The following is a 14,376-nucleotide window of genomic DNA, read 5'->3' as shown; positions in this document are numbered from 1 at the left end:
CTTACACACATATTTTCACAATAAACTCGATCAGAGAACTGTTCAGAACACTAATACAAGGAAATACAGGTGAAAATTTTGCTCATTTGTTCATCACTTGTCATATGTTTTCTACAGGACAATATCCCAGACTCTGTGATCAAACTGGTGCAGCCCTACATAGACAACGAGGAGTTCCAGCCGGCCTCCATAGCCAAAGTGTCCAAGGCCTGCACGTCCATCTGTCAGTGGGTGCGAGCCATGCATGTCTACCACTTTGTGGCCAAAGCTGTGGAGCCCAAACGGGTAAGAACTTTTGTTTTTTAATGCCACCACATAGCAGGAAGCAACTAAGTTTGGGACCTAGTTTTTGTGCTGCCCTCCAAAGAGCTGTTTTAGACACCGTACTCAGCACCATGCTGCCCCCTACAGTGCAGAAATCATAATTGCAGCATTTGTGTCGTTATTGAAAGATGCTACTTGACAATGATGTTATGTAAACATGATATTAATGTTTTTGTGCATTTGTGTGAGAGTAGCAAGCTCTTGCCGAGGCTCAGGAGGACCTGGCTGTAACCCAGCAAATTCTGGATGAGGCCAAAAAGAAGCTGGCGGCGGTGGAGGAGGGCATTGCCACGCTGCAAGCCAAATATCACGACTGCCTGGCCAAACGGGACGAACTGGACAGCAAGTGCCAGCTGTGTGAGAGCAGACTGATCAGAGCAGACAAGGTGAGCTGTGCCTAATCTGTCTGTATCACCCACACAACATCCACCTGTTCAAATCACCTGTACAACAAACACTTATCCAAATTTCTCTCACAGCATACACCTGTCCACATCACTTGTACAACATACACCCATCCGAATTACCTGTATAACAAACACCTGTCCAGATCATCTGTACAACAAACACTTGTCCAAATCTCCTTCACAGCACACACCTGTCCAAATCACTTGTACAACATACACTTGTCCAGATCTCCCACACAGCACACAGCTGTCCAAATCACCTGTACAACAAACATCTGCCCAAATCACCTGTACAGCTTACAGCTGTACATTTCACTCATACAACATGCAACTGTCCAGTTCATGTGCATAACTCTACAGCTCCCATGTACAATGTCCAAATCACCTGGTAAACATACACATGTCTAGATCTCCTGTTAACATGCACCTTTCCAAGTTACCTGTATGAGATACACCTGTCCAAATAACCCTGCTTGGGTTATTTGCAAAACCATGCACCTGTAAAAAACACTAACATGCTTGTCCATACTTGTCCACATCACTTTTGTAAGTCAGTACACAGAAATACAAATACATACAGTAAAGCAAAGTATGCAGCATGTACCTGTATGGTTTATTATTCTTAGTGTTTATTCATGAATGTATATGTGTGTTGTAGCTGATTGGTGGGCTGGCTGATGAGAAAGTGCGCTGGAGTGAGGCAGTGCAGCATTTGGAGTATCTGGTGGATAATGTAGCTGGAGACGTGCTGATGTCTGCAGGATACGTCGCTTACCTCGGACCCTTTACTGTGAGTAGACACATGGCCTGTGTCTCTGTGTTTTATGTGTCTGCAAGTGCATGTGCAAGCCTGTGGGTGTTTCTAGTGCATCATTCAAAAGTGGCTCCACATCTCCAAAAGTGATGGGTCAGAATGTATTGGTTCTGAAAAAAAAATAAACAAAGTGTGCTAAAAAAATGCTAAATGCTAAATGCAAAATGCTAAAATTCAAAACAAAAACTGGGTCAGTGGCTAACAAACTAAAACTACCTTTCAGCGCTACGGAGATTTGGCCACCACTTTTGCAATGTGAATGTTCATTTTATTAGAACTTAGAAATTATTGTTATAGAAAAAAATACTTTATTTTTACAGCTTTCTGCATATTATTTGTAACCTTTAAAGTTTTTGAGAACAATAGGCTTCATTTACCAACAATTCCTCCAAATTTCTTCTTAAAACCCACTTATGCAGTTTTCACGAAGGTTGTATTGGACTCCCGGCCACGGACGACTGTGGCATTGCCAGGGACCGAATTTCCCACGAGCGTAACAGTAAAATTAAATCAGAGACAAATGTAACTGGTAGGCTAAGTAGCTAACAGGTTGCTATGAACATTTCAGTTAGTAGAAAATGGATAATGACAAATGTTTTTCTGCAACAAAAAAAACATATTAGTATTCACACAAGTATTTTTATTCATGTATTTAAATGTGAAAAATAATATTTTTTTTGCTGTAGAGAGACAAGTAAGATAACAAACAGCATGTGTCCTCCATTTTAAAACTTTCAGAAAGCCAAGCTGGAAACTTTCAGGGAGTGAATGTTTCAGTGCACAGTGAACAATTTGGCCATAGGGAGACCTAGAAAATGGTGGACTCCCTGAACTAGGAGCTGTTTGAGCCACTGTGTCTGTGTGTTCGTGTTTCTCAGGGCGAGTACAGGGCAGCGATGGTCGAGGAGTGGCTGCGTGGCTTTAAGGAGCAGCAGGTCCCTCACACGGCTGAACCTAACCTCATCAACACTCTTGGAGACAAAGTCAAGATCCGCTCCTGGCAGGTGACAAACAAACACACATGTTCTTACATAACATTCTGTTAATCTTCCTCTTACACAAAGCTCGAATCCCATTATCAAACCTATGACCTCCTGAAACGCCACTTGGGAGCACTTGAAATCACTTAGATTTCTGTGTCCAAAAGTGTTTAACACACTGTAAAAAGATGTGTTGTTTTAACTTTAAAAAGTAAGTAGCATGGCTGGCTTGAAATACTAAGTTCATTGAACATCAGATAAGAAGTTTACATAACAGAATGTAAGACACAGATTGTAGTTTTGATAACTGATAACTTTATTGTTCAGCTAACTCAAAATTTTAGGTAATACACAAATAAATTGAAGTTCAGTTGCAAAACATGGAAATTTATGTTCATGTGTTTTTAGTACTAGGGCAGTTTATGATGGACTAACTAACATTTTAAACCAATCTTTCTCAAATTCTTTGTTCAGGTCACAAAAATGCTACATATGTCAACAAATTAAGTTGAATTTTTTACAATGCACAGTACAGAGAAAGATGGGTTTACCGTGGCTGTACTACTGAAGTGTTTTTCCTGTCCTACTGTCTTTGTCTGTGTCCCCGTGTGTGTGTGTGTGTGTGTATGTGTAGATCTCAGGGCTACCGAAGGATAACCTCTCTGTTGAGAACGGTGTGATCAGTCAGTACTCGCAGCGCTGGTCTCTGTTCATCGACCCTCAGGGCCAGGCCAACAAGTGGATCAAGAACATGGTAAGAAAATGTGTGTGTATATATATGTATACATGGTGTAGATACAGTGGCTGTTGTTGATATTGTACCACTCTAAGCAGTCCAATGTGTTGTTTGGTTTTGCTTTATTGATGCTTCCATTGTTGGGATCTTTCTCTCTGCAGGAGCGTGATAACGGACTGGATGTGATGAAGCTGAGTGACCGAGACTTCCTTCGTAGTTTGGAGAACGCCATTCGCTTTGGAAAACCCTGCCTGCTGGAGAACGTGGGAGAGGAGCTGGACCCAGCACTGGACCCTGTTTTGCTGAGACAGGTACACACCTGGAGAAATACTTTTCAGTGACATCACTGTTTATTCCTAAAAGGTCATTCTGGTTCAGTTTCAGTAACTCTTTAAGCACTGATGGTGCTAATGTGTGTTAATACTACTGTGTGAATGTGTTGCTCAGACTTATAAGCAGCAGGGCAGTACAGTGCTGAAGCTGGGAGATGCTGTTATTCCTTATCACGATGACTTCAAAATGTACATCACCACCAAACTGCCCAATCCTCACTATTCACCTGAGATATCCACCAAGGTCACTCTCATCAACTTCACACTGTCACCCAGGTACAGTGCAGCCGTGTGCACTTACAAACCACACATTCGAAACTCACACAGAAACACTGTCAGCTGAACCATCCCAAAACATAAATGGGGTAGGGGTCAGTGGGTGAAGATTTAGTGGCTCGTTTCAGTTGTCAGTCTGTGGACAACCTGTTCATTGATTGACGCCTGACTGATAAATAGCACTGTGCAAAAGTCTTACGCACCCAAGTACACTGATTAAAACCATTTTACTTGTTAAAACACCATATATCATTAGAATAAACGCTAGCAAACATGAGCACAGTAAAAAGCAACAAGAATTTATCATCAAGTATCAGGTTTTGCCCAGATTTACTACTTAGATTTTTAAATCTAATTTTCTCAGGTGCCTAAAACAGCATAGTATTATATTTGGTAAATTAAGTTAAACTAAAATATGGCATAACTTGTGCACATAACAGGTTTTGTGTTTTGTTTTTTTTAACACGTTGTATTCAGCAAGTTAACAGTAATTGTGCTTTGACGTGTGGAAGTGTGTTCTCTGTAGAGGATCTGTTAACTTATTTTCACTTTGAAAATGATCACAATGCATAATTTGATCGGGGCGCCTAAATTTTGCATATCTGAATGATTATATGAATAATGAAGGTCTTAAATGGACAAATTGATAGGAAAAAAGCCCCCACAACACCTAAATAACTGTATATATATATATATATATATATATATATATATATATATATATATATATACACATATATTTATATATATATACATATATATATAATATAATCTATTTAGTCAATATTTCCTTTGTGTAATCTTGTTTGTAATTGTGGTGTTCAGTGGATTGGAGGACCAGCTGCTGGGCCGAGTTGTAGCAGAAGAGAGGCCTGATCTGGAAGAGGCGAAGAACCAGCTGATTGTGAGCAATGCCCACATGAAGCAGGAGCTGAAGGAGATCGAAGATCAGATCCTGCTCCGTCTCAGTTCGTCTGAGGGAAACCCTGTGGATGATGAGGAGCTCATCCGTGTGCTGGGTGCCTCCAAGCTCAAAGCTGGAGAGATCCAGGTCAGTCCGCAAAAGCTACAGCTAGCTACAGCCTAAACCATTTCATTATTTTATTATTTATTCATTATTTATTAACTACTATGAATTCATCTGTAACTACTATGAAACTAATATTTAAGAATCCACCTATGTTTAAAAAAATCTGCATAATTAAATAGCCGAGATGTAAACAGAGTCTTTCAGAGTGGTTTGGTGTGAAATGCTCTGTTTTAGAGAAACTTACCAAATCAGAATTGTTCACAGAGGTGGTGATAGGAACCAGACGTCTAAAGAGTTTAATGCCTCTAAAAGCTCCCTCAGAAAGTCTTTACATTAAATGGTTATGAATACACTGTCTGAAGTCTGAGACACTGTTGTACGATAGTTTGAGAGGGTTTTGGTCTAAAACATGAATATTTTTATCATATTTTTGCCATTTTACCACTGTTTTATCATTATCAACATATTCAAACTTAAAAGACAGTGGGTTCACTGGTGGTTTTGGATCGTAAAACCACTGGTTCCTATCACCATCACTGTAAAGAAATCAGAGAGGGTAAGTTTCTCTACAGTGAACCACTTCCCATCAAACCACTCCTGTGACCTTGTTCACAACTCAGCCGCTCAGAATACCATTTCTTTACTTACTTTTATTTACAGTGACTTCCTTATGGCCGTTCCCTGGTTCGCCTTCCCTGTGTCTTTTTCTTTTCTTCAATATCAGTTCCTTTCAGTTCTGAATCCTGTATTTTTTCACAACTGCTCATTTAAAAAGCATTGTAAAGTGTCCTGTAGGTAGGATTATGGGTAACCTGTGTAAGCATGTGCTCAGCTGTGGATCCATAATGATGTAATGGAACATGACAGGCTAAAGTGATGGTGGCAGAGGAGACGGAGCGGGACATTGACGCAACACGGCTGGAGTACGTCCCCGTAGCCGTACGCGCCCAAATCCTTTTCTTCTGTGTGTCTGACCTGTCCAATGTTGACCCCATGTACCAGTACTCACTGGAGTGGTTCCTGGGCATCTTCATGGCTGGCATCGCTAACTCGGACCGGGCAGGTAGAATTCTCCCTAATTAATAACACCATCACTATCACTGAGAGTGCTATTAAGAAACTTATTCACTACTTAACCCTTGTGTGGTGTTCATGTTTTTGTTACTCAGTGGTCTGGTTGACCCACCACATTATTGTTATTTTAAATCAATACAGCCATAATAATTAATGTAAATATATCAAAGTGGGGAGTTTGCCTGTTCTCCCCGTGTTGGACATGCTCAGTTGCCCCTAGGTGTGAGTGTGTGTGTGAATGTGTATGTCTGTTTGTCTGCCCTGCGATGGACTGGCGACCTGTCCAGGGTGTATCCTGCCTTCCGCCCAATGACAGCTGGGATAGGCTCCAGCACCCCACCGCGACACAGAAGGATAAGCGGTTTAGATGATGTATGTATGTATGTATGTATCAAAGTGGCCAGTGAAGGGGTCGCATCATTTTTTCTTTTGGTAAACATTGAAAATGGGTCCCACAGACACCAACACCACAGAAGGGTCAAGGCAGCATCACTGACTACATTAATATTTTTTCCAATATACACTATGCCACTCATGTGATTCTTCTGCTAGTATTAAAGCACTAAAACTGTCTCAGATGTCATTTGTAAGTGTTCTTGATGGCGACTCACTGTAACAGATTGTCTCTTCCTTTTCTTGTCCTTTTCCCTGTCTCCGTCCACAGACACGGTGGAGCAGCGCATCATCAACATTAATGAATATTTCACCTTCAGCCTCTACAGCAACGTCTGCCGCAGTCTGTTTGAAAAACACAAGCTCATGTTCGCCTTCCTGTTGTGTGCACGCATCATGATGAATGACAACAAGATAGACATGGTGATCTATCTATCTATCTATCTATCTATCTATCTATCTGTCTATCTATCACTGATTACCCCTATTATATTCAGCTTTTATTGACTTGACTGCTGTGTCTTCTATTCCACTCTACTTCTGTCTGATGCACTAATGCACATTGTTTAAGTCTTTCTGTACAGAACATTTTTTCTACTGAAAATTTCATTAAGGAAGGTTAAAGTAGTCCAGTGGGCCTCATATGCAAAGAAATTATTTAAAAGGTTATGCAAAATTGAAAATTTGTTAAAGCATTTGCTTGTTCCAAGCTTTGAAGCCTACAGTTCACATCTGTTTTTGACTGTTTGTAAAGATAGCTGTAGAACAAATTTCCAAGCTGACATGGTCTAATCAGAGCGCCCTGTCTCCAGGCTGAATGGCAGTACATGCTGTCTGGAGGAACGGCCCAGCAGCAGCTCCCCAACCCGTCGTCCAGCTGGTTATCAGAGCGGGCATGGCAGGAGCTGCTGGCTCTCAGTGCGCTGCCCAACTTCAAAGGCCTGGCAGACACCTTCTTCAAACATGAGCCTGAATACAAGGGGATCTTTGACAGCAGCCAGCCACACCGGTAACCTCACACACACACACACACACACACACACACACACACACATACACAGACACTTATACAGACAATGGTTTATGGTTTACAGTTGTATGCAAAAGTTTAACACATTCTCTAAAAAGAACACACTTTTATTTAGTTTATTTTCCATGAGGAAAAACACTAAAACTTAACATATGAAATGTGGCATGATTTTTGCACAAGCCGTACTTATATATTATATTTATATATATAAATATGTAGACTAATATCCGTTTGTTTTGAGTGACGCTGTACCTTCATAATACGTATTTTATTAAAACAAATGATTGAACATTACATTCAGTCACTACGAATACAATAATAATTCATATGACACTTTGGGACACATTTACTTTAATACAGTGGGATCTAACTATCTTACTTCCTGCTCTAAAATGCAGAGGTGTGTCGCAGTGACTCTGTATGCATGCTGTGTGTATAATTTTATTGTTCTGTGTTTGTGTGTGTTTTCTGTGTACTGTATGTATGTGTTTATGTGTTTGTGTGTGTGTGTGTGTGTGGGTGGGTGTGTGTGCGTGTGTATGTGTGTAAAGAGAGCCTCTCCCAGGCGAGTGGGTCAGTAAGCTGGACAGCTTCCAGCAGCTGCTGGTGCTGCGCTGTTTGCGTGTAGATCGCCTCACACACGGCCTGCAGGACTTTGTGTCTGCACAGCTGGGTCAGCGCTTCATCGAGCCTCAGGTAGTACAGCCCTGCAGCTAGCCTACAAACATGAGTTTATCTCTCAGCAGCCACCAGAAGAAGCCTTTAAAACCCTTTGAGTTATTGTTATTATTTTGCTATTGGTGGAATGGCATAATTACTTGACAGTTTACATAATGATTCATTACGTAATGAGTACCATTTAAATTCAGTTTACTTTCTGCTTGTTTGTTTCGATGTAAAAAAAGACAAAAACATAAAAAATGGCTATAAATGACTAAAAATACTCTATAAACTTTTAATCAAACTCAAATCATAACATCAAAACATTTCCTATGCTTGCAAGCACATGCGGTATAAATGGAAAGTCTGGAATTTTCACTTTCGAGAGACAACAGTGCCATAATGCACCTTTGCACAACTGTACAAATGTTCATATCACACATGTAACATACTATAAATAAGGTCTGATGCTTCCTCAGACCCTGCACATGTCTCTTGTTGTATTTTATTTTATTTTATTTTATTTTATTTTTTTCCCTTATTTTCCCACAGTTAATATCTTATTTTCTGGTAAATATTTGTTAATATCTCTGTGTACTTGTCTGGTCAGGGCCCAGTTTCCCAAAAGCATCTAAGTCTGGCCTTACACGGTAAAACTTTAGTTGCTTGAAACTTATACGAAACTTACTTGCACTTGAGTTGCAGAATGCAAAGCATCCTGCAACTCAATTAAAACACTGCTGCAACGGTTGCAACCGTCTGAACTTTGTGAAACCAGTTTCATGAAACAGCCAATCAAAACACTGATAACGCATCACATTTCAAACAGTGTTATGTTATATGGGCAGGAAAATAAAACAAAATGTTTATTTCACTGTTTAAAAAAGAGACCCCCACCCCGCGTTATCGACTTTATTAAAGGTTGGCAGTTTTTCATTTTGTCAGTGTCTTGAGCCTTGACATCAAACAGAAGAGTTTCTCAGTTGGCATGGCTCATAAAACTGACAAAATGAAACCAACAGTGAGTCAGCCTGGGCTCTGGATCTCCTTTTCTACCAATCAGTGGGTTTAAAGCATGTCATTTGACGTGATGCGTTGTCAGCGTTTTGATTGGCTGTTTCATGAAACTTGTTCCAAACTGTTCGGTTTCAAACGGGCGACAGGATGATTTACATTAGGCAACTTGAGTACGATTTAGTTTCATGTAGGTTTCAAGCAACTAAAAGTGCATGGAAATTTCACCTTGTAATGCCAGCCTTAGCGTTGAGATCATCTTAACCGCAAGGAAGTGTTCATTGTTATGCTCGCTCTACCATTTAAAAATCATCTTTATGCCAACATGCTTTCGGTAAACACTCACTAAGACAAATTCTTTAGATGTGTAACATACTTGAGAATATAAAGTGATTCTGATTCGCAGAATTCTTAAAATATTAAGTAAAGTCCAAAAATATATGTTGGTTAGAAGTTTGTAATTATATCAAATATACACTGTACAGGTTAATATTGTATAAAGAATAACACAGATATGGTAATTCCAAACTTAGGAATGCTAGTGTGTGTGGAATGCTGTTAGTAAACTCTAAGCTCTGCTTGATGCTGTTTCAGTAATTCCTGAAGGGGGCATTAAAGTACTTTTTGTCCCAGCCTGTTTCAGCAGTCTCTGAGTCTAAAGCCTTTTAAAAGTAGCTGTTCTCAGTGACAAACTCTCACCCCTCATCTATCTCTTTCTCTTTCAGACGTCTGACCTGTCTGTTGTCTTTAAGGAGTCCTCTCCGTCCACTCCGCTCATCTTCGTGCTGTCTCCTGGCACTGACCCCGCCGCCGACCTCTACAAGTTTGCTGATGTCATGAAGTTTTCCAAGAAAATGAGCGCCATCTCGCTGGGCCAGGGCCAGGTCAGAGGGAAGGGGCTTCTGGGAAAACAATAAAACACACACACACGTCATCTAAACCGCTTATTCCTCTGGGTTGTGCGGGGGGAGCTGGACCCTATCCCAGCTGTCATTGGACAGAAGGCAGGATACACCCTGGAAAGGTCACCAGTCCATCGCAGGGCAGACAGACATATACATCCAACAATAAAACAAAAACTAATTAAATAACTTCACAATATACTCAACAAACAGGATGCATTGAATTTACTTGATATTCACAAGAATAAAATATATTAAATGGACACATTTATGGCCAAAATCTAACTGTACGACAAACTTGTTGATGTCATTTTTGTGTTATTTTATTCATGCGGACAAAAATCAAGTAAATTCAATTCAGCCCCTTTTTTAACGTGCTCAGATTCCAAGTCCAGTTTGGTAACCTGGGTTGTAATTCTATATCAGATTATGCTTTATAATTACAGATGTATTTGATTTCCCCCTTTAAAGATATTTATCTTTAAAGATACTTCATATTTAATTATTAAGTCTAAGCTGTTCAGTATCTACGAGGAAACGTATATAAAGTTTGGTATTAGAGTAAAGAATTGAAGTGTGGACTCACATACAGGCCCTTAGAGTTTAAAGCTGGCCCATGAGGACATTTGTTTTGGCCCACCAGAAGGTTTCTCTAACCTCACCTCCTCCCCTAAGAAGAGAACAAGCATATTTTATACCTAATAACCAAATAAATTCTTATTTTCTTTTCAAATTGTATTTTTTAAGTATTTTAACAGTAAAACATAGCATAATATTATAAAATATATTTTTAAAAACTCGATTTGAAACACACCGTCCTACACACAAAGATTGCTCTTCAAGAAAATGGTTCTATATAGAACTATGAACACTCAAAGAACCCTTTGCATGATTAAAGCGCTCTTTGCATTGTGAAAAGGGTTCTATATAGCATCCAAAACAGTTCTTCTATTTTAACAAGCTTGACACCATAACAGTAAAAGAACCCTTTTTGCCACTGTATAGAACCCTTTTCAAAAAGGTTCTATATAGAACTATCTTCAGCACATTCTCCATCAATCTGAAGAACCATTTCACAATGCAAAGAACGCTTTAATCATGCAAAGCGTTGTTTGAGTGTTCATGGTTCATATAGAAGCATTTTCTTTACTAAAGAACCCTTGAAGAACCATCTTTTTTAAGAGTGTTCCTACAGTGTTTGTATACTTTGTATATTTTGTGGTCTTTTTGCCCCTTGGCCCCCCACAAACACTGCACTTTTGCACCCAACACAAAAAAATTGGGTACCCCTCTTGCATAGATAAAATGCTATAGGGGTTTTGAGAGCCGTCTAGTCTTCATCCCGCAGGTAAGATCCCCCTCAAAAGCCTATCTTTGGCATGACTGGAATTTTCCCTGCATCCCAACAGACCTCCATGTAATAAACCCATCTTTTTCCACCCTGCTGCTAATTATCTGTCTGCTCTGAGCTTCCCTATCAGCTACTGTGCTCTAGGTCACCTCCTACAGAGCTGCTACATTCCTTACAAGCTGAGGACAGTGATGCTGGCATTCAGTCACATCTCTGAGGTCATACCTATCAGTGCTGACCTGGGATCATGTTTCCACTTTCATGTCCTAGTGAATGCGATGACTCAGCCTGGGGAACGTGGTCTTTGAAACACACAGACATTGTAGTGTTGGCAGGTGGGCTTAAAATGTTCCAGAAGAAGAGCAGATGAGTCAAATGAAGAAGTGTGAATGAGGAGGAACACTCTAGAGATTCCCTACATTCATACACGGATACAACACATCAGCCTGAAGTCTAGGTTTGGCACTGGGCTTCACCCTTAGACCATATCAGGATGTAGATGAATAGCGGTTTTAAAGAGGGAGAGAGCTTTGGGAACACTTTACAGTCTGACTTTAAACCTTTATGAAATATAAAGCACATAGTTTTTATAAACAAATATTGGCCGAGCCGCCTTTAAAGCTGTTGTGAATTACTCAACGTATAATTTGACACGTCAATTGAATTTTGTATTAATGTGCCACGTTTTTAAAAACTAAAGAATTGTTATGTAGATGTGCTAAATATGCATTATGATGCATTATGTATATGATCATTATGTTGCCTGCCAACTATTGCCTACTGTTAACAAACTACAGTGCTTGGTGGTAAAAATTGTTTTGCAGTTATTATTGTTATTAATTATAAATGAAGTTATTTGTGGAATGTTAGTGTTTTATCTAAGCAATAAGCCACACAAGACCGTGCATTACAGTGATTTTACCACCATTAACAGGGCTTAAGGCTGGGTTCACATTTAATTTTTTTCTGATTGTTAATGTCTCAGACTGCTGATTTCGCTGTCGCTATGCAACAGTAGTGTTGTAACTTTCAATCAGCTGTAAAGGCTAAATGTGGTGCTGCTAGCAAAAAAACGGAAAACTGTGACTGAAGCCCTGCCTTCCTTTTGATCTGACTGGTCAGCGCAGAAAAAACTGAGCTACTTGACTGCTTGGACTTTTTCCACCTCTGGGCTCCACACAAAACTTTGTTTTAATATTTAATAATATTTCTTTTTGATTTCTTTTAAAGTGAAATAGTTCGAATTATCATGAATTTAACTTTTACATGAAAAAAACATTATTGAAAAAAATGCTGTTCCACGTTTTCATGTCACTACTGAGTTTTAGTTCATGAGCGGAGCCTTTTTTCAGCCATGCCCCTGCATTTTAGAACAGGAAGTGAGACTGTATCCCTGTCCCTCATAGCCACATTGTGAGCAGTTTGATCCCATTGTTTTGAAATAAATTTGAAATAAATCTGAAAATCTTTGGCACACTAAGAATTGTCACTATCAAAATATATATTTTCATAATTAAGTAAACTTTTTTGTTTATGATTTTATGTGCGTACAGCTGTTCAAAGCTGTGATTCTAGTCATGTACTGACTTTGGTAGTGTTATGACTGTTTTGTTAGTGACAAAATGGAATGTTCAATCATATATTTTAATGAAGTAAACATAATTTAGGTATAGTGTCGTTCAAAGCGAAATGATTTTAGTCTAAAATCCAAGTTAGTTAACAGTCCAGAATGTGTTTTGAACTCTTTGAACCAATTTGGTAGAATGGTTAAAGCCCAAACCCAACCTGTACCCACGAATTTGAAACCCGACTGTACCAGGCCCAACTGTTACTGCTAAATTTGAATCCCGAACACGACCTGAACACTAACAGAGGTGTATTATTGCAGACAGAACTTTACTTTGTTGCTAAGATGTTGAGCTGACCAACGGAAAATGTCTTGCAGGGATAAACTCATATTTTACACATCTGTGATACACTAGTATTTATTATCAGTAATTGTCATGGAGTTGCTGATTTTACCTGGTGGAAAACAGCATCCATCTTCCTCTGATCAACAGTGAGTGACGGTGCATGAAAACTACTTTGCACAATCCTTCAAATAAAAACAAATCTATTACATAAATCATCACAAGAAACCAAGTCCGACCCGAACCCGATGTAGTATACATTGAAAATTGGCCCAAACCCGGCCCGAACCTGATATTTTATTGGGCGCTGTTGGGCACGGGTCAAGTAGCAAAGCACTTAATAACAATATTAAGGAACTATAATTCTGATAACAAAAATATTGACAAATACAATTTTAGATTTTTGTTGTGATTCATTTTATATTATTTCCCATTTAAAGAAAAAAAAAAGATTTTAGGTATTTCGTGAATGCATGTATGAAGAGTTCTAGGGGCAGCATTGCTAATTCTTGCAGAGGATAGTTCCAGATAGAAGATATCCAATAAAGTATGGGGCCAGTGACGTATGGACAGATTGCGAGGGGGTAGCCAATGCTGGACGATAACCTTTTTTGCTGCAGTTAAACCAACTAGTTTTCCATAATGAGGAATAAGAATCCTCAGTCCCATGTGGTAGACTTTAGATTTTAAGTTATACGGCAGTCATAAGTAACAGTGCTTTAATGGCAGAGATGAGTCGGTTCTTAGTGCTCACGTTTTAAAAAGCATTGCTTTGGTTTCTGTTACCTCTGTTTTTCTTAGTTTTCGTCTGTTCTCTTCATAAAAATGTTTTTGCCAGTGTTTCGCCATCTGAATCCCAGCAATAGTGCAACCAAAAAAGTTGGCTTGTTATCAGTGATAGCAAAGCCGAAAAAACAGGTCATCTGTATGGTCTGATAATGTTTTTTGCTACATTATTTATCATTCAAATGATATAAAATTCAGGCCCTAATATATGAATGCTTACATACAAACATCTGCAGGTAGTTTAGTGTTATGTCCTCAGTTCATAGAAGCATTCGTATGTCTGTATAGGCATAATAATTGCCGAATTATGTGTCTTTTGAATGCATCATGTTTTATATTGCTTCAAAGATTTATTTC

General features: G+C 39.2%; 1 protein-coding gene across 1 annotated transcript in view; it reads left to right on the top strand.

The window, feature by feature from the left end:
• The window catches only part of dnah1 (dynein, axonemal, heavy chain 1), an 81,894-nt gene that overhangs the window by 48,741 nt on the left and 18,777 nt on the right, over positions 1-14,376 (top strand). The window contains 13 exon segments of the mRNA XM_036559949.1: positions 118-285; positions 519-710; positions 1,390-1,521; positions 2,424-2,549; positions 3,160-3,279; positions 3,423-3,572; positions 3,709-3,869; positions 4,695-4,920; positions 5,767-5,962; positions 6,638-6,789; positions 7,179-7,459; positions 7,975-8,092; positions 9,796-9,954. Of these exon segments, the coding sequence (XP_036415842.1) occupies positions 118-285; positions 519-710; positions 1,390-1,521; positions 2,424-2,549; positions 3,160-3,279; positions 3,423-3,572; positions 3,709-3,869; positions 4,695-4,920; positions 5,767-5,962; positions 6,638-6,789; positions 7,179-7,459; positions 7,975-8,092; positions 9,796-9,954 (2,181 nt within the window).

Source organism: Colossoma macropomum, unplaced genomic scaffold (assembly GCF_904425465.1).
Source record: "Colossoma macropomum unplaced genomic scaffold, Colossoma_macropomum, whole genome shotgun sequence".
Lineage (NCBI taxonomy): Eukaryota > Metazoa > Chordata > Actinopteri > Characiformes > Serrasalmidae > Colossoma > Colossoma macropomum.
The sequence above is the reverse complement of the archived record's forward strand: the minus strand, read 5'-3'. Positions and strand labels throughout refer to the sequence as shown.